The sequence below is a fragment of the Elephas maximus genome, chromosome 4, assembly GCF_024166365.1.
Source record: "Elephas maximus indicus isolate mEleMax1 chromosome 4, mEleMax1 primary haplotype, whole genome shotgun sequence".
In the NCBI taxonomy this organism is placed as follows: domain Eukaryota; kingdom Metazoa; phylum Chordata; class Mammalia; order Proboscidea; family Elephantidae; genus Elephas; species Elephas maximus.
In genome coordinates this window covers 115,543,763-115,565,041 of record NC_064822.1, presented here as the reverse complement: position 1 = coordinate 115,565,041, position 21,279 = coordinate 115,543,763, and the positions used below count along the sequence as shown (strand labels likewise).

Genomic DNA, 21,279 nt, shown 5'->3' with positions numbered 1-21,279 from the left:
GCCTTTACTTGGTTTTGGTATCAGGGATATGGTGGCTTCATAGAATGAGTTTGGTAGTATTCCGTCCTTTTCTATGCTCTGAAATACCTTTAGTAGTAGTGGTGTTAACTCTTCTCTGAAAGTTTGGTAGAACTCTGCAGTGAAGCCATCCCGGCCAGGGCTTTTTTTTTTGTTGGGAGTTTTTCGATTACCTTTTCAATCTCTTCTTTTGTTAAGGGTCTATTTAGTTGTTCTACCTCTATTTGTGTTAGTTAGGAAGGTAGTGTGTTTCTAGGAATTCATCCATTTCTTCTAGGTTTTCAAATTTGTTAGAGTACAATTTTTCATAGTAATCTGATAAGATTCTTTTAATTTCAGTTGGGTCTGTTGAATATTGCCCAACTCATTTCTTATTCGGGTTATTTGCTTCCTCTTCTGTTTTTCTTTTGTCAGTTTGGCCAATGGTTTATCAATTTTGTTGTTTTTTTTAAAGAACCAGCTTTTGGTCTTGTTCATTCTTTCAATTTTTTAAATCTGTTTTCTATTTCATTTAGTTCTGGTCTAATTTTGATTATTTTCTTCTGGTGCCTGATGGTTTCTTTTGTTGCTCTCTTTCTATTTGTTCAAGTTGTAGGGATAATTCTTTGATTTTGGCCCTTTCTTCTTTTTGGATGTGTGCATGTATTGATATAAATTGGCCTCTGAGCACTGCTTTCGCTGTGTCCCAAAGGTTCTGATAGGAAGTGTTTTCATTCCCACTGGACTCTCTGAATTTCTTTATTCCATCTTTAATGTCTTCTATAATCCAGTCTTTTTTGAGCAGTTTCCAAGTGTTTGATTTCTTTTCCCTGCTTTTCCTGTTATTGATTTTCACTTTTATGGCCTTATGGTCAGAGAAGATGCTTTGTAATATTTCAATATTTTGGATTCTGCTAAGGCTGGCTTTATGACCTAATTTGTGGTCTATTGTAGAGAATGTTCCATGTGCACTAGACAAGAAAGTATACTTGGTTGCTGTTGGGTGGAGTGTTCTGTATATGTCTATGAGGTCAAGTTGGTTGATTGTGGCATTTAGCTCTTCTGTGTCTGTATTGAGCTTCTTTCTGGATGTCCTGTCCTTCACCGAAAGTGGTGTGTTGAAGTCTCCTACTATTATTGTGGAGCTGTCTATCTCACTTTTCAGTGCTGATAGAGTTTGTTTTATGTATCTTGCAGCCCTGTCATTGGGTGCATAAATACTTAATATGGTTATATCTTCTTGGTATCTTGTCCCTTTAATCATTATATAGTGTCCTTCCTTATCCTTTCTGATGGATTTAACTATAAAGTCTGTTTAGTCAGAAATTAATATTGGTACTCCTGCTCTTTTTTGATTGCTTGATATTTTTTTTCCATCTTTTGAGTTTTAGTTTGTTTGTGTCTCTACGTCTAAGGTGTGTCTTTTGTAGGCAGCATATAGACGGATCTTGTTTTTTAATCCATTCTGCCACTCTCTCTCTTTATTGGTGCATTTAGTCCATTTACTTTCAGCATAATTATGGATAGGTATGAATTTAGTGCTATTGTTTTGATGTCTTTTTTTGTGTGTTGTTGACAGTTTCTTTTTCCCACTTAATTTTATGTGCTGAGTAGATTATGTTTGTATATTGTCCTTTCCTCACATTTGTTGTTGTTGTTTTTGTTTCTGCTGAGTCTCTATTTTTTTCTTATATTTTATTTTGATGTGTAGGGTAGTTTATCTCGTTTGTGGTTACCTTATTATTTACCCCTATTTTTCTTCATATTTAAACCTAACTCTTATTTGTGTCACCGTATCTTCCTCTCCATATGGAAGATCTATGATTACATTTCTTAGTCCCTCTTTATTGTTTTAATGTTGTTGTGAGCTTTTTTTTTTAAAATCTTGCTTTTTTTTTTTTTTATTTCCCTGTCTAGGTTGACTTCTCATTGCTCTGCCCAGTGTTCTAGTCTTGGGTTGATACGTGATATTATTGATTTTCTGACCAAAGAACTCCCTTTAGTATTCCTTGTAGTTTTGGTTTGGTTTTTTACAAATTTCCTAAACTTCTGTTTATCTGGAAATGTTCTAATTTCACCTTCATAGTTAAGAGACGGTTTTGCTGGATGTGTGATTCTTGGCAGGCAATGTTTTTCCTTCAATTTTTTAAATATGTCATCCCATTGCCTTCTTGCTTGCATGGTATCTGCTGAGTAGTCTGAGCTTATTCTTGTTGGCTCTCCTTTGTAGGTGACTTTTCGTTTATCCCTTGCTGCTCTTAAAATTCTCTATCTTTGGTTTTGACAAGTTTGATTATAATATGTCTTGGTGACTTTCTTTTAACATCTACCTTATGTGGAGTTCAATGAGCGTCTTGGATAGCTATCTTCTCATCTTTCACGATATCAGGGAAGTTTTCTGCCAACAAATCTTTGACAATTCTCTCTGTATTTTCTGTTACCCCTCCTTGTTCTGGTACTCCAATCACTCGTAGTTTATTTCTCTTGATAGAGTCCCACATGATTCTTAAGTTTTCTTCATTTTTTAAAATTCTTTTACCTGATTTTTCTTCAGGTATGTTAATGCCAAGTGCTTTATCATCAAGTTCAGAAATTCTGGCTTCTACTTGCTCAATTTTGCTCCTCTGACTTTCTATTCAGTTGTCTACTTCTGTAATTCTACTGTTAATCTTCTGAATTTCTGATTGCTGTCTGTCTACGGATTTTTCCAGTTTATTAAACTTTTCATAATATTCCTGAATAATCTTTCTAATTTCTTCAATTGCTTTATCTGTGTGTTCCTTGGCGTGTTCTGCGTATTGCCTCATTTCCTACCTGATGTCTTGAAGGGTTCTGTATATTAATCTTTTGTATTCTGGCTCTGGTAATTCCAGGAATGCACTTTCATTTAGAAGATCCCTGTGTTCTTTGTTTTGAGAGCTTGCTCAGTTGACCATGGTCTGTTTCTTTATGTGACTTGATATTGACTGTTGTCTCCGAGTCATCTATAAGTTATTGTATTAGTTTATGCTTCCTTACTGTGCTGTAGGTGCTTGCTTTGTTTGGTTTTGATATACCCAAATGGGTTGCTTGAGTGAACTAGCTTGATTATTTTCAGCTTTGGAGCTCTGACATCCTGTCCCCAGATGGCTAGAGCTGTCATCAGGTATATCAGTCTAGGAGTCCATTCAGTTTTCTTGTATGAATTCAGCTCAGGTTTCCAGGTAGCTAATATCAAGTGTGTGGTACGGTCTCTGACCTACAGTCTTAGAAGGGAAGGGGTGATTGGTGTATGTACCAGTATCTGATTGCAGCAGGAGGTCATGCTCTGAACAAGGCAGGGGGCTGAGAACCAATCCCCAAGTGTCTCTGAGGAAAGTGTGTCCCTGTTCCCTAGAGTGTGCAGGTGGCGGGGGGGGGGGTGGTGGGTTCTGCAGATGGACCTTGGGCACCCAAAGTTTTTGGTTGTAAGGACTGGGAGATACTAGTTATCCTTGGACCCCTGTCATGGGTGGTTGGGTGATCTGAGTGGAGCTACCAGTCCTTAGGTCCCTGATGTGGGTAGGTGAGGAACTTGTTTAATAGGCAAAGCAATGTCAAACATCAAACACCCACCTGTCTACCGCACAGCTGAAACAGTTGGAGTTTACCAATAAGGGCCTATTCTCCTGAAATAGGCCCACACAGGTCCATGCAGAAGGGAAAGTTGTTCAAAGTCCATGGACTGTTTATGCCTGGACAGGAGCCAGTTCTGTCCTGAGCTCCCCCGGTTAGTGGAGCTGGCAAATGATGTTTTCCCCCAATTGTAAATGTTTCCCTTCTCCAAGGCCGGGAGGATGGCTCTAGGTACTCAACAGTGCGTATCTCAGGCCCAGGGAATTCACCCTCTGAAGCTGGCTTGGGGGTGGGGAGGTGAGGTAAAGTATACGCAAGTATTTAGTTTTTGCCGAGAGCACCGTTCTTCTCTGGTTCCAGAGGTGTGAGTAGGCTGTGTGGCTGGCTGCCTCTCCCTGAGGAAACTGCGGCCGAACGCTAGTACCAGGCCACTGGCGTTGCTGCTCCAGGAATGGTGCCTGAGGGCTCCCCGCAATTCAGGTCCAGTAACTCCTCTCCGCTTCTGAATAGTCTCTTCGTCCCCTTGCCCCCAGTTCGTTTTTTAAGCTTGCCTTTGAAGCTCAGGACTCCCAGCTTGTCACAAATACACTCATTTCACTTGTTTTTTCGGGTTTTTGTTGTAAAGAGGGCTTGCTGGGAGCATCTGCCTATTCTGCCATCTTGGCTCTGCCTCCTCCACTTTCAGAATCTTTAAGAAATTATTGAATGTCCATCACTTTTCTGTCTTCTTCTCTTTCTCTTTCCTCCCTCCCTTCTTCCTTTGCTTTCGTCTTTCCTTTTTTCCTCTGAGAAGGGCTATAAAGGATTATTTGCAACTGTCTCCGGCCCTCTTTAGACCTGGAAAACATCTATTCATCCTTCAAGATCCAACTCAAGTGTGACCTCCTGTATGAAAGCTTCCCTGACAGTCCCAGGCAAAGTTAAGTGGTCTCACAATTCCTATAACACTTACATGTGCTGCTGTTATATTTCAGTAGAGTCAGTTATATAAGATAGTGTCTGTTGGCCCTGCTAGACATGAGCACTTTGAGCTCAGGGACAGTTTTTGTTCACCTATGTATCTCAGAAACTACCTTCCTCTTTTCAGTAGAGGCACTGGTCTTCTCAGATCTGTATTTACAACAAAACTTCCTGCTTCCTAAAGCATTGCTCAAATATTTAGCATATAATTTTGGAAAACAAAGTGTCATGGATTGAATTGTGTCCCCCCAAAATATGTGTCAATTTGGTTAGGCTGTAATTCCCCATATTATGTGGTTGTCCTCCATTTTGTGATTGTAATTATCTGTTAAAGAGGATTAGGGTGGGATTGTAACACCCTTACTAACGTCACATGCCTGATTCAGTGTAAAGGGAGTGTCCCTGGAGTATGGCCTGGACCACCTTTTATCTTACAAGAGATAAAAGGAAAGGTAAGCAAGCAGAGAGTGGGGACCTCATACCACCAAGAAAGCAGTGCCGGCAGCAGAGCATGTCCTTTGGACCCGGGGTTTCTGCAAGGAGAAGTTCCTAGTCCAGGGGAAGATTGATGATATGGACCTTCCTCCAGAACAGACAGAGAAAAAAAACCTTCCCCAGGAGCTGACACCCTGAATTTGGACTTCTAGCCTACTAGACTGTGAGAAAATAAATTTCTCTTTGTTAAAGCCATCTGCTTGTGGTATTTCTGTTATAGCAGCACTAGATAACTAAGACAGGAAGCCATTTTCACTCACCTTGCCATTTGCTTATATTGGATCCTTATTAACAACTGCCTTGCATTTATATTTAGATTGTAAGACAGGGAATGTCTTACTCCTTTTTGCTCATAGCCCTCTCTCACCACTGAGTCCTGGGGCCTGGCAAAGGATAAAACAAAAACCAAACCAAACCCTTTGCCATTGAGTCGATTCCAACTCATAGTGATCCTATGTAACAAAGTAGAACTGCCCCATAGGGTTCCCAAGGAGCAGCTGGTGGATTCGAACTGCTGACCTTCTGGTTAGCATCTGTAGCTCTTAACCACTGCACCACCAGGGTTTCTTGGTTCACCAGGCACCTGACAGTTATCTATAAACATTGCTAGCATTGTACATTACACAAGAAATAAAACACTTTGATACTTATTACACTCATTTTTTGATGAGGAATGTAAGGTCCAGAGAAATTAGCTCCTGGCCCATGGCTGTAGTAAGAGTGTAACAAATAATGGGGAGCTGCTTGAGTGTTTCCTTGCCATGATCAGATTCTCTGAAGCTCTCCCGTTTGTTATTTTACTTAGTAGCAAGGGGCTTTTTCCCTGGAGAAACTTTTGAATTTCTTATGAATGGTCTTCTCTCATTCCTTTTTTCATTTGAGACCAGTGGCCCAGGAACTCCATGGCCCCATCACTGGTCTCCAAAGTGGGGCACTCACACCGTGGAATATGCTAGATGATCCACTGTGGTATGGGAAGGAAATATAACATAGTTATACTGTGTTTCAGAAGAAAAGCCTGGTGACCTACTTCTGAAAACTCATCAGCGAAAACCCTGTTGATTACAATGGTTCCATAGGCAATTGATCGTAGGGATGGTGCAGAACTAGGCAGAGTTTCTTTCCCTTGCAGATGGGATTGCCATGAGTCAAGGGCTGACCTGATGGCAGCTAACAACAATGACATACCACATTTCATAAAATTTAGGATATCAGTTATGAGCGATAACACTACTTTAAGTACTGTTAAGAAAGAAAATACGCCGCTAACTAAACTATGATACTATCCTAGGATACCATTGATTATAAGATGCCTCCCAGTTTCAGAGATGCTGAAATTTGTGTTTTAAAATTGATGAAATATTGACTTTAATTTTAGCTCATTAAAAATTCTGTTTTTGTATATGTTTTAAAACATAATGATATGTTCATATAGTAGTAGTACATGTAAATAGTTTTAAAATTAATAAACGTACATATATGTTGGGAATAAGTGCCAATCTTACTTATTTTTACTGTTGGGATGTATGATTTAAAAGGTTTGGAGAATTCTTGCCTAGGGACCTGCTGCCTGTCAACTCTCCCACAACAAGCCAGTATTTGTAAAGAAGCCTATTGCCATGCCCATTTTCTTTCTGGGAAGGAGACTCTCCTTTATTCTTAGGTTGGTTTTTTCCCCTAGGTTTCTGAACCTATTATTCTCTCAGAATGAGCACAAAGGTGCTCTCAGGGGTGGTAGGGAATTTGTCTTGCCACTTGGGTGAAATCTTGGGTCATTTCTGGGGTCCTGGCAAGGGAAGCTGTGGCCTGTAGCCCTCTCCCTTTCTCTACAGCAAGACAACATCTTATTGTCTGGGAAGTGGTACCAGGGAGTCACTAGCTCAGAGACGATATACACTCCTCAGGTCTCAAAGAGCTCCCTAAAGATGGAGCAGGAAATGTAAAAACCATAATGACCCAAGTAGTTTCATGAAAAGAGCTCAGACTTGCATTAAAACATGGAGGAAACTCTGTAGAAATGATCGTGGGATTACATTTCCATAGAAATCTGTTCTTGACTCAGTCTTCATTCTTCTGTCACTCTCCAACACACCTAACCCTTCAGCAGCAGCAATCCCAAAACACGACTATCCAATGATAAAATTTTGTTGCTAAGTAAACATAAAAATAGTGCAGTAGCTCCTACTTTGGTGAGTGGTGCCTGGGGTCTTAAATGCTAGCAAGTGGCCATCTAAGATGCATCATTTGGTCTCAACCCACCTGGTGCAAAGGAGAACGAAGAACACCAAAGTCACAAGGTAAATATGAGCCCAAGAGACAGAAAGGGCCACATAAACCAGAAACTCCATCAGCCTGAGACTGGAAGAACTAGATGGTGCCCGGCTACCACCAAAGACTGCCCTGACAGGGAGCACAACTGAGAATCCCTGCTGGAGTGGGAGAACAGTGGGATGCAGACCTCAAATTCTAGTAAAGAGACCAGACTTAATGGACTGAGACTGGAGGGACCCCGGAGGTCATGGCTCCCGGACCCTCTATTAGCTGAAGACTGGAACCATTCCTGAAGCCAATTCTTCAGACAGGGATTGGACTGGACTATAAGACAGAAAATGATACTGGTGAGGAGTAAGCTTCTTGGCTTAAGTAGACACATGAGACTATATAGGCAGATCCTGTCTGGTGGCGAGATGAGAAGGCAGAGGGGGACAGGAGCTGGCTCAATGGACACGGGGAATACCAGGTGGAGAGGAAGAGTGTACTGTCTCATTAGGGGGAGAGCAGCTAGGGTTACTAGCAAGGTGTGTATAAGTTTTTATATGAGAGACTGACTTGATTTGTAAACTTTCACTTAAAGCATGATGAAAAAAAGTGCAGTGGAAGGGTCAGAGAGAGTCACAGTTGGGGTTGGAAGCTTCCTCCTTGGATTATGGCTCATGATTCTCCCTGAGAATCTAAGACTTGAAAGTTTTGGCGCAGGCACATGGCTCCTGGGTGGTTCAAACAGTTTGCACTCAGTGATTACAACCCATCCAGCAGTACCATGGAAGAAAGGCCTGGAGATCTGCTTCCATAAAGATAACAGCCAAGAAAAACCCTATGGATCAGTTCTACTCTGTAACACATGGAGGTCTCTATGAGTCAGAATCGACTCGACAGTTTTTTGGTTTAAGAGATTTCTGAGCAAGTTTCATTCAATAGAAAAGTACTTGTTTTATAGGCTCTTATTACAGACTCTTTTTTTTTTTTTTTTTTATTACAGACTCAGGGGCAAAAGGTGCTCAGAGGAATCTGTGCTCAGAATTTGCTAATTAGGATACAGTTTTTCTGGCCATAGCTTGCAAGCAGGACAATTTGTGAAAGATCCCCAGAGAAAATGACAAAATGTTTACCTGTTAACTTTCTCTTAAATGAATAGCTGTGTCACTGTCAGTTGTTAATAATGCAGTTGGGAACATCTGTTGGGTAAATATTTTTGAGAACCAGTGAGTAGGTGGGAAGACATCAAAGACAGCATTGTCTTCCTCACAGTTTTGGCTGGTATGACCACAAATACGTACAGATGTCCAGCTTGTTTAGAAATCTTAATTTGGTCTTAAATTCCATTGCTAATATATTATATGTTCAGGTGTGGCCTTATGTACAGTGTACCTCTGCAAACGATGCATTGCACTGGGCAAATCTGCTGCAAAAGACCTCCTTAAAATGTTGGAAAGAAAAGATGCTACCTTGAAGACTAAGGTGCACCTGACCCAAGCCATGGTGTCTTCAATCACCTCATGCATGTGAAAGCTGGACACTGAATAAGGAAGAAGGAAGAAGAATTGACATCTTTGAATCGTGGTGTCGGTGAAGGATATTGAATATATCAGTAACTGCCAGAAGAATGAACAAGTCTGTCTTGGAAAAAGTACAGCCAAAATGCTCCTTAGACCTGAGAATGATGAGATTATGTCTCACACACTTTGGACAGGTTATCAGGAGGGATCAGTCACTGGAGAAGGACATTATGCTTGGTAGAGTAGCGGGCCAGTGAAAAAGAACAAGACCCTCAGTGAGATGGACTGCCTCAGTGGCTGTAACAATGGGCTCAAAAATAACGATTGTGAGGATGGCGCAGGGCTGGACAGTGTTTCACTCTGATGTGCATAGTGTCGCTGTGAGTCAGAATCGATCAGATGGCACCTAACAACAGCAACTGCATGGTGAGAATATAATATATAACTATATCAGAAATCAGAAGACTTACATTCTAGATCTGTTACTAACAATGGGACCTAGCTCAATTTCTTTTTTTGAGTTTTAGTTTCTAACAGTACATGGAAATCCTGGTGGTGCAGTGGTTAAGAGCTGAGGTTGCTAACCAAAAGGTTGGCAATTCGAATCTACCAGGTGCTCCCTGGAAACTCTACTCTTCTACAGGGTTGCTATGAGTTGGAATCGACTCGATGGCAATGGGGTTTTTTTTTTTTTTTTAACAGTACATGGTGTAAAAAAGGATACATTTTTATTTGTCTTAATTTCATCTTTTTGAAACTTCAAGAGCCTTCCCCTGTACTTCTCATATTCCAGAATATTATGAAGAGATTTCTGCTTATTTTCATATCCTTCATGATCTTTTAAATTTTACCACCTGAACTGAAATTTCAGCCTCCTTTTTTGCCTGCGCACTTTGAAGACTCCTAATAATTTCTATTTGCCTATTTTTTAAACCATCCTATAATTTTCCTGCTCTGAATATTTTCTAACTTAATTTTTTTGAAATACAACAACTAGAAGAGCAGATAGTAGAACAATATTCTTATAGCAGATGTATATTATATACAGATTATAGATTTATATGGTATTATGAAACACTCATTAAAAAGTATTAAAAAAAATGAACAAACCCAATGCAGCCCAAAGAATACCATCATCAAACCAGAAATATTGAAGAATTACTGAGAAATAGCATATAGACTTCAGATCAAAAGAGAAACAAAACTGGTGCAAATGATAAACTGAGTCATTCATTTATTCATTACTTCATTCAACAATGGAGCATCCACTATATGCTAGGCACTGTTGAAGGTGCTGAGATATAATAGGCAAGACAGACATGATCCTTGTCTTCATGGAACTTACGTCTTGTAGCAAACAAATGTGTAATGTAATTTCAGGTAGTGATAATGCAATGAGAAAAAAATAAAACAGGATAGAAGAATGATGGTGGGATGTGTGAGGGGTAGGAGTGGTGTTTTTAGGTACAGCAATCAGGGAAGATTTCTCTGAGGAGATGATATTTGAATGGAGAGCTGAATGAAGTTAGAAGGTAAGACATGCAAAAGTCTAGGAGAAGAGGATTCTAAGCTGAAGGAATATGAAGCACAAATGCCCTTAGGTAGCAGGTGTGACTGGAGCAGAGTGAACTGTAGGAGGTGAGTTTAGAGATGTAGACAGGGCCCAAATAATGTAAGGTCTCTTAGGCCATGTGTGAGGAATTTGGATTTAATTCTAAATTTGATGAAAAGTCATTGGTAGTGGGTGCCATTGTGTTCCACCCATAGGAAGAGGAATCATTCTCCAAGCTGTTAGGAGTGTTGCTGCTGATGGCTCATAATTACATTTGTCTCTGAGAATTGCCCTCACCAATGGGAGCTGCTTCATCCAATGACTGGTTGATATAGGGTAAAACGGTGTGGCTTCCTTGCTTCACTTTGGGATATCTTTGAAGGTATAGCCTTTAAGAACATCTGATGGGATCAGCTGAAGATACTGTTGGAACTGTATTGTAGCATAACTTCTCTGTCCGCCCAGTCCTCCTTCCCTCACTCCATTCTAGGCGCCTTTCCCAAGAATAACCAAACCTGTCGCTGTGAAGTTGATTCTGATTCATGGTAATCCCATGAGAACTATGCTCCACAGGGTTTTCAAGACTGATCTTTTGGAAACAGATTGCCAAGTCTTTTTTCCAAGGCACTGCTGGGTAGGTTCTAACCACCAACTTTTAGGTTAAGTGCTTGTGCCATACAGGAATTCCTGTTCCCAAGAGTAAAACCAAACCAAACTCACTGCTCTCGAGTTGATTCTGACTCAGTGACTCTATAGGACAGAGTAGAACTGCCCCATAAGATATACAAGGCTGTAAATACTTATGGAAGCAGACTGCCACATATTTCTCCCGCAGAACAGCTGGTGGGTTTGAATCACTGACCTTTTTGGTTAGCAGCTGAGCCCTTTAACCACTGTGCAAGCAGGGCTCTTTTTCCCAAGAGTATTCCCCAGTAAATCTTCTGCACACAAATCTCCATCAGTCTGTTTCTAGGGAATCCATTTTAAGACATTTAAAAAAAGATTACTCTGACCAATGTGTTGAGAATTAATTGTTAGGGGCAAATAAACAGATAAAAAAAATAGATGAGGCTTTAGATTTGAAGAAATGTTAACAAGCTGTATCTAATAATTAGCAGTAGAATTTTGTACTCAACAAAGAGTGAACATTCCTTTCAGACATTCATGGACCATTCACCAAAAATGGCCATGTATTAGGCTACAAAGTGCATTCCAATGGATTCAAAAGCAGAAATCACAAAGTAATAAAGCCTCTGACCACAGTGTAATAAAGTCAGAAACTAGGATAAAAAATACAGCCAAACGAAATTGAAAAGTCTAAACTAAAAAACAAAATAGCTGCATGAAAATTACCATAAATACATGATTATCTCAATAGGCACAGAAAAAACACTTAGTAAAATTCATTGCCTATTCTTAAGGAAATTCATAGCTAACAAGGACTAGAAGAAAATTTTCTTATGCTGATTAAGGGTATATAACAAATATATGAAGACTTTTTAAATATCACTACGATATGAATACCCGATAGAAAAACTGCATTTAAATTGTGGTATTGGCAAAGAATATTGAATATACCATGGACTGGGAGAAGAATGAACAAATCAGTCTTGGAGGAAGTACAGCCAGAATGCTTCTTAGAAGTGAGGATGGTGAGACTTCATCTTGCTTACTTTGGACACGTTATCATGAGGGATCCAATCACTGGAGAAGAATAACATGTTTGGTAGAGTGTCAGTGAAAACAAGGGAGACAACCTCAGTGAGATGGATTGACACACTGGCTCCAAAGATGGGCTCAAATGATTGTGAGGATGGTTCAGGACGAGGCCATGTTTTGTTTTGTTATACATAAGGTCACTATGTTTTGGAGTCGTCTCCATGGTAACTATAAAAACAACAATAGAAAAACATGCAAGGATATGAACAGGGAATCAACAGAATAGGGAACAGAAGAGTAAACCAAATAAACCTATTATAAGAGGACTAACCTCAACAGTTTTTAGGGAAATGCAAACTAAAACAATATTGAGATGCTTTTTTTATCCCACACCCAAAGACTGCCAAAAATTGGAAAATTCTGCCAATATCAAGTGTGATGATGACGTGGAGAAATAGGAAGTTTCATTTACTCTTGGTGGAAGTATAAAAATGTTCAGCATCTTTTGAGGATAATTTGTAATATCTAAGTCAGTATTTAATTAAACTTAAAATGTGTATGCTCTATGACCCAGGATTTTATACGTTAAAACATCTCTAGTATACTGTATGTGCACAAAGACACAAGCATAGTGATAATCATTGAGGCATTCATTCAGCAAATAATTATTGAGTGGGACAATGTACCAGGCACTCATCTGGGTGCTTTCTGTTAATAGGTTAAATTTTAGAATGAATGTTAGAAATTTTAGAATAATAGTGAAATTTTAATCTGGTTGAAAACTGAGAGTCTGAGTGTCCATCACTAGAGAATAAATACTTAACAGATGGCATGGAAAAGAATGGAATACTCTAAAGCAGTCAAAATAAGTAATGAGATCAATACGGATATGTTTCAAAAACATTACACTGAGTGAAAAAATTTGAAGAAAAGTACATCATATTCACACAAAATATTATGCCTATATTGGCTATTGAAAAATATACATATACTAAAAATACAGACACATGGACTGGAAGGAGAGTCATCAGATTCTGAATAGGGATTACTTCTGGTTACATGTGGGGGCGGGGTAGGATTAAGGAGACATACTAAATCATCTTCAGCTTTGTAACCTTTTCTTTCTTAAAAAATTCTGAAAAAAATGCAACAAAAGTTTATCTCATGGGTTTCTTAAGCCCAGTATGTCCAAAACAAAATCATCATCTTTTTCTGCAAATTTTGCTTCTCCTCCAAAATCTCCTATCTTGGTTAATGATAGCTTTGTCCACCTAGTTACTTAAGCTAGCAACCCAGAGTCATCCCAAACAATTTCTTTCTTTTTTTAAAATTGTACTTTAGATGAAGGTTTACACAGCAAACTAGTTTCTCATTAAACGATTAATACACATACTGTTTTGTGACATTGGTTGCCAATCCCATGACATGTCACCACTCTCCCCTTCTTGACCTTGGGTTTCCCGTTACCAGCTTTCCTGTCCTGTCCTGACTTCTCTTGCTTGCCCCTGAGCTGGAATGCCCATTTAGTCTCATTTTGTTTTATGGGTCTGTCTAGTCTTTGGCTAAAGGGTGAACCTCAGGAGTGACTTCATTACTGAGATATAAGTGTGTCTGGGGCCATGCTCTTGGGGTTTCTCCATTCTGTCACGCCAGTAAATCTGGTCTTTTTTTTGTGAGTTAGAATTTTTTTCTACATTTTTCTCCAGCTCTGTCTGGGATTCTCTATTGTGATCCCTGTCAGAGTAGTTGATGGTGGTAGCCGGGCACCATCTAGTTGTACTGCTCTCAGTCTGGTGGAAGCTGTGGTAGTTGTGGCCCATTAGTCCTTTGGACTAATCTTTCCCTTGTGTCTTTGGTTTTCTTCATTCTTCTTCCCTCCAGGTGGGGTGAGACCAGTGGAATATCTTAGATGGCCATTCACAAAGTTTTAGGACCCCAGATGCTGCTCACCAAAGTAGAATGTAGAACATTTTCTTTGTAAATTAAGTTATGTCAGTTGAGATAGATGTTCCCCAAAACCATGGTCCTTGCAGCCTTCAGCCCAATGATTTGGTTCCTCATGGAGTTTGGATGTGTCTATGGAGCTTCCATGACTTTGCCTTGGACAAGTTGTACTAGCTTCCCCAGTATTGCCAAACACTTAATTTCTTGATCATAAACAGTATTGCAGTAGGGATTACCATAATTTGTCTTATTGCATTGACTAAGACCTCTAGTACAAATTTGAATAATAACAGGTAAACTTGCAGAGCTTCTGTATTTAGTGGGAATGGTTCTGACACTTAACCATGATATATGATGTTTGCAGTGAGTTTCTGGTAAAGATCTTTTTTTCAGGTTATAGTAATTTCCTTCTATTTTTAGTTTGCCAAGACTTTTATCATATATGAAATATTTCAAGCATATAGAAAAGCACAGGGAATACTATAAGAAAGTCTTATTTGTCTCAGTACTGATTTAACAAGTGAACAAATGAAAATGACCAAAAGTCATCCATCAATAGAGGAGAGGTTAAATAAATTACACATAACAATATGATGTAGTAAAATGTGGGCATTCAATATATTGAAATAGATGGCAGGGAAAGATCTCCAGGACATATTGTAAGACAAAAACCTGGTTATAAAATAATATGTATAACTAATAATAATGTAAATAATGTGTCTGCATGTGCATGAGCATGTATGTATATAAGTGTTTACAGGGAATATTCATCTGAAACAAAAAATCGAGCTGAAGCATGTCTGTACTCCTTCGTTTATTGGACTGGAGTCCTTCCTCACCACCTTCTCCCTTCTCCAACAGCCAACTACTGTAGGCTTGGAGGTGATTAATTAACAGCATTACCCAACAAACTGGACACCATGCCCGAGTCCACATGATTTAGAACAAGAGAATTTTATGGAGGGAAAAGGAAGAATTCAGGAAGAGAGATCTCTTCCTGTGAAAAGGGGTAAAATATGCTAAACTAAGAGACTTAAAGAAGAGGGGGCCTTGGAGGAATATGCACAAACTAGAGACCCTCTCATGCTGTCTCCACCTTGGGAATTGGAGGACAGAGTGTCAGGGGATCATTTAATCGCATGGAATCCTACCACTGGAACCAGAATCTAAAAGGAAACAATAAAATTCTGAGTTCAGAGCTGACGGTTGGTGGCTGTTTACCCCAGACACAGAGAGAGGCTGGACATGCTGCGTCAGTTGCAGTGGCTTCTTCTGTGATGATACTGTTATGGTGTTGGGGGCTGTCCTCAAAGGATGGATTTTCATGCTGCTCCAGCTCTTTCTCTCTCTCTTGGAACTCTAGATGTGGCTCAAATATTACAATATTTGTCAAGTGAACAGATCTCAACCTGATTGACAAAAGATAGCTCAACGTTGTATACATGCACAAATACTTAATTTTTGGATCCCATTCTCATTAGGCTGTGACAGTCATGATATTGTGCATCTCAGATCTTTGCAGGGAATGTAATTAACTGATGATTCCAGTTGCTGCTCTCTGAAAACCATAACCATGTTTGTATCAAAGTCATGCTTCCAAGCAGCCCGTAGGCTGTTCCCAGCCAATGACCAAGTGTAGCAAGTTCCTGGGAGATGTGGAATTCTTCTGTTGGATAACTTTGCCTCAAGGACTCCCTGATGGCCATGACAAAAACTTTCTTAGAACTGTACTTCAGTCTAAATGCTTCCACATAATCTTTCTTCTTTCTCTTTCTTTCAGTCAGGATGATACATATATCATGGTCTGATGACTCTTCCAGAGTCTTTTGGCTGCCTCTCTCATTTTTTCCACAAGAATTTCCCTGATAAAATTCTCACATATCTAATTTCTTTTTGGTGTCTGCTTCTTGGAAGACCTTGACTAAAACAAGTGGTACCAGGAGTGGTCTGAGAAAATAGATGGTAAGATAGAGATTTGGGACTGACCTACCACCAGGAAGCCCTGGTGGCACAGTGGCTAAGACCTATGGCTGCTTTCCAAAAGGTTGGCAATTCAAATCCGCCAGGCACTCCTTGGAAACTCTATGGGGCAGTTCTACTCTGTCCTATAGGGTCACTATGAGTGGGAATTGACTCGACGGCACTGGGTTTTTTTTTTTTTTTTTTTTTTGCTTATGAGTCAGAATCCACTTGATGGTAACAGGTTTGATTTTGCAGGTTACCACTAGTGAGTAAAGAGGACACTATTCTGATTGGTAGGTGGGGTATGGACAGTCCCTGGCACAAGGTGGTGACTCATTTGCTAAAGATTTCACTGGTTTTGATGTGAGAAAATGTCCTACTGTGGAGGAGTTGGGTCGAATTATTGAATTGTGTCCTCCCCTCCCCTCCCCGAATATGTATTGAAATTCTAATCCCTGTATCTGTAAATATGACCCTGTTTGGAAATAGAGGTTTTCTTTTGTTATGTTAGTAAGCCCATATCAGAGTAGAGTGGGTCCTAAACCTAGTCACTTCCGAGTTCTAAAAAGAGTAGAATAGATAACAGGGACTCACAAGACAGACAGATACCACTAAATACCAAAGAAATGCCCAGGAACATCAAGGAATGTCAAGGAACACCAAGGAACTCCTGGGACTACTGACAAAGAAGGACCCTCCCTTAAAACCAATGCCCTGATCTGGACTTCTAGCCTCCAAAGCTGTGAGAAAATGCATTTCTGTTCTTTAATGCCACTCACTTGTGGTATATTTTGTTATGACAGCACTGGGTAACTAAGACAGTGTTGTGATAGATGGGATGATGCAGGCATTTGAAAAATATGGGGGAATCAATGCCCACAAAGACAGTGGGTTGCTTGACAAGTTGTATTGATGCCCTGCAGAAAATAATGAGAGCCTAGGAGCTGTTAACAAGCAGTTAATGGCTAAGTATGACAGTCAGAGGTCCTCTGTGGTAGTTTACAAAGAGGCCATTTCTCCTGTAGTGGAAGGACAGATGGTTGATTGGATTGCTGATCTACTTGCTAGAATTATCATACAGTTCAAGAGACACTTGAATGCTTAGCTAAGGCATGTAGGTTAATGCGAAGCTGAGGGCCCTGATAGAGAAAGCCTGGAACAGGGATACCTGGATGGATACGCCTGAGAATTTTGACTCTGCAACCCTTGTGAATGCTTTGAATTTGCAGAAGTGGCCCACTGTTCCTTCATAAAAGGTAGCTGGAAGATGCAGCAGAAGCTCTCCCACACAAGACCAGATGTCCCCTTCTGGAGCTACCTCCAATTTCTCTCCTCGTTTCCAGGATGATAACCAAGCTGAAACCCAGAATAACCTGCTGGAGACATGCTGGACTTTATAAGGGAGGAAAGAACCTGTACACTCAAGTAGGTTCAGAAAGAATTGGCTAGCTTTTACTAGCAGGAGCCAGGGGAGTACTCCTGGGATTGAACTTTGAGGGAGTTTAATTAAAAGGCCTGAATATAAGACTGATTAAACTAGAATTTTTTGACATGCGGGAGCTTTCTCAGAAAGTGGGATTTAATATCATAATGAGGACCCCACTTCACTGCTGAGGTAGGTAGAACTTGGAAAAAGTACTGCCCAACCAACACTCAGTGATGTAGAAGTGCCTGAGTTGCCCTGGCAGATGGCAGAAGAAGGAATAAAGGGGTTGAATGAGGAGGGGATGCTGGAATGGATTTATGATGAAAGAACAGAAGATCCACTATAAGATTACTTTCCATGGGTGGGCCCAGAGCACACATCATTCATCAAGGCTGGTGAGAAACGTGCAGCTGAGAGGGATACCAGTGTTACTAGGACGTTTAGTGGTGTCGCTCCTCTGAAAGCTGGGATGATGGTAGGAGAAGAGTTCATGGAGCTGGGCTTGTTAATATCCATGAGGATTATAGGGCCTGTAGTAGTAGAGATTATAGCACCACTAAACTACCAGAAACCAAGAGGCTACTGTTCCCACAATGATTGGCAAGGTCAGATGTGCAGACAAGTTATCTTGACCATCATGGAGTTGTGGAGATAGTTAATGTATCATGGCATCCTAAGGCCTCCTTAAACAGCATTCTTAACACTCCCAACCTCCTCAGCTTCATCTATAATAAGAGTACCCCTTAAAGTCAGTCATACCTTGCCACATTCCAATTTTACAGATTTGGTCAATGCCAACTTGGTCTAAGGTTTCTCTTCATCAGAATCTTCTTGTAAATGGAGTGCAGATGATTCTCTGTTAACAACTCCGTTACCAGGTACGTAAGAGCAAGTAAACTGAGGCACTTCACTAAAGTAAAAATGACTGCTTTGGAGCTTGGGGCCCTACTCCATCTTGCCTTTCTTTTTTTATATGCAAACCCCTGACTTTTTCTTTAAGGACTGTGACTAATGTAAACTGAAGAAATTTTTCTCCTTTTCTCTGTGGTTAAGCTGAGAGAATAACAATAAACTGTATCCCGGGAGCTATCAAGACCCTTCCTGAAACAGTGTCTCAGGAAGAAGGCCTTGATGCTGATTCTTATCTAGGTCTCCTAGGCAATGCTGACAACAAAAATTTCACCTGTGCAAGGTGTTTCTAAGAGAGAAATGTCCTGTAACCTTCCCCCTTGTAGCCCGTGCTTTCAGTGAACCCACCTTGTATTAATCTAAGTTTGTAATGTCCAATCAAAATAGTGTACCTCAAGTTCTTTGTTCTCACTCTTTAAAAAGTCTCCATAACTTCACCATTTTGGAGGCATTTGTTCACTTGGCAAAATTAGATGTTTTCCCCAGACTGGACTGTTACTGAGCCTTCAATAAATCTCCTTGCTTTATTTTAACAGAGTAAGCATTTATTACTCTTAGACACAGGAATTCCCCAGTAACAGTTTTAATCTGGTTTCAGCATGGAAATGACAGAGCCAGAAATGTTCTCATGAGTACTCATGAGACCTCATACTGTACAACGGGAAATACTTTCTGTAGGAGATACCAGAAAGAAGCAGTTTTAAGAGTTGTCAGAGGAAGAAGCTTAAGAAAGGAAATTGTTTCAAATCTGACAAAATGTAATTTGATGTAGAAATTTTTTACATAATATCATCAATAGCCTCTTCTGGCAAGTATCTAGCGTTTCTACTATAACGTGTTTGCAACTTTTTGATAGTGATTGATGAGACTAAGAGCTCCTTAGAGGAAGATAGGTTTAATCGTTTAGTTGATCGCCAGATTTATGATAAGCAAAATAATTTTTTAAGCAGAAATTTCTTTTTTTGTGTCCAGTCTAGTAATATTATTTTTCCAGCCTTTCCCCCTTAATTAAAAGACATCTACCAGAACTGGCCTTCTTGGAATTCCTTTCTCTTTCCAATAAATTTGAAACAAAATATTGACACGTAACGTGCTCACAGTCAATTCATCTGAGAAATCACTTTAACAAAAGGAGGGATCAGGAGCTAAAATGATCACTTGGAGGAGCTTCATGAACATCACTCAAAATTTCCATCGACTTTGAGGCCATTAAAGTAAATAAAGTTGCATAATCTTTCTGGCCACATCCTTGAGGGCTTGTTTTACTTGTTTATTCCTTAAGGTATAAATGAAGGGATTCAGTAAAGGGGCCACTGATGTGTTGAGCACAGCTACTCCCTTATTGACAGCAACGCCTTCTTTTGCTGAAGGTTTTATGTACATGAAGATGCAGCTGCCATAAGACAGAGAGATGACAATCATGTGGGAAGAACATGTGGAAAAAGCCTTTTTCCTTTGCTGGGCAGAGGGGATCTTCAGAATGGTCTTGATGATATTTGTGTAGGAAAGAAGCACCAGCACCAGGGTCACTGCCAAAGTCACAACTGCTAAGATAAAGTCGACCAGCTCCAGAAGTCTTGTGTCTGAGCAAGATATTTCTATGAGAGGTCCATAGTCACAACAATAATGATTCAGCACATTGGAGGCACAGAAATCCAGCTGACTGGTCTGGATGATGGGGTATAAAATGATTAGGAACCCACCCAGCCAAGAGCAGAGAACCAGCTGGATACAGGCTCTGTTGTTCATGATGGTTGTGTAATGTAGTGGTTTGCAGATGGCTACGTAGCGATCATAAGACATGGCAGCCAGAAGAAAAAATTCTGTTGCCCCGAGGAATATGGCAAAGAAATACTGAGTGAAGCAGCCAGCAAAACTGATGGCCTTATTCCCAGTAGAGATGCTGATCAGCAGCCTAGGAGTGAAAATGGTTGTAAAGGAAATTTCCAAGAAGGAGAAATTTCGGAGGAAAAAATACATGGGAGTTTGGAGGTGGGAGTCCAGTAGTGTGAGGGTGATGATTGTCAGATTACCTAAGATGCTAAATATGTAGGCGAGGAAGAGAAGTATGAAGATTACAGTCTGAAGCTCTGGGATGTCTGTTAGTCCCAGCAGGATGAATTCAGTCATGGTCTGATTTTTCATTGCTAATCTTTGCTGCCTGTGAAACCAAGATGGAGAGAAATGAGTGATGAGAGGGAGAGCAGAGCTCAGGAATATATTGAAGGGCGGCTGTAGATTTCTCTTGAAATTTGTTCATGGGCAATTTCTCCGTCCATATGACCTAAACATAATGCCTGGTGAGCGCAATCTGGCCTTTCACAGAGCCACATGCGGGAGACTGTTTCTGAGGCTCTATTTCCAGAATGACACAATGGCAACCTGGCTCTTTTTAATGTATCCTCTCCGCATTTTTATTTTACCCCTGTAGTCTCACTTTGTTTTGATTTCCTCTATCTATGAAGTCACTGTCCTATGTTCCTGGTAGGAATGTCTCATCTTTCCCCAGCCTTGATGCCTGGGCAGTTTGCTTCATTGCTACCTTCTCCAACATACTGGACATCTGCCCCACATTTTGCTACTCCTGTTAACAATCCTCGGTCCTCCAAGGTAGGAGTAAGCTGCTCTCTTTTCATGTTTTGGCTATTGTGGCTTGAGAAGACTTTGAGAAACCTCATTCTTTTCTGTATCAATCCTTGTTTTCTAATTTTAGCTGATGGGAGAGAGGGAACAGATAGCCAATAATCCCAGGAAGGCTTTCTTTAACTGCTTTAAACATTTAGGGATCCTGAGCCTGGAACACTTCCTGTCTTCTTTCAACCGTGTCTTAGTTTCCTAGTGCTGCTGTAACAGATATCTCAAAAGTGGGTGGCTTTGAAGAACACATCTTTATTTTCTCACAGTTCAGGGAGCTAGAATTCAGGGCACCAGCTCTAGGGGAAGGCTTTCTGTATCACCTCTAGGCGAAGACCTTTGTCTCTTTCATCTTCTGTAGCCTCGGTGTC

At 40.2% G+C, this 21,279-nt stretch overlaps 1 protein-coding gene across 1 annotated transcript; it reads right to left on the bottom strand.

Moving 5' to 3' along the window:
• Positions 1 to 19,483: 19,483 nt before the first annotated feature.
• Positions 19,484 to 20,419, bottom strand: LOC126076439 (olfactory receptor 6C4-like). The gene has a single exon (XM_049884955.1). The coding sequence runs from the start codon at positions 20,417 to 20,419 to the stop codon at positions 19,484 to 19,486; it is 936 nt and encodes a 311-aa protein (XP_049740912.1).
• Positions 20,420 to 21,279: the final 860 nt, after the last annotated feature.

Excerpts from the sequence above, each read along its gene's own strand:
- LOC126076439 (XM_049884955.1), bottom strand. The coding sequence starts at position 20,419 with ATGAAAAATCAGACCATGACTGAATTCATCCTGCTGGGACTAACAGAC.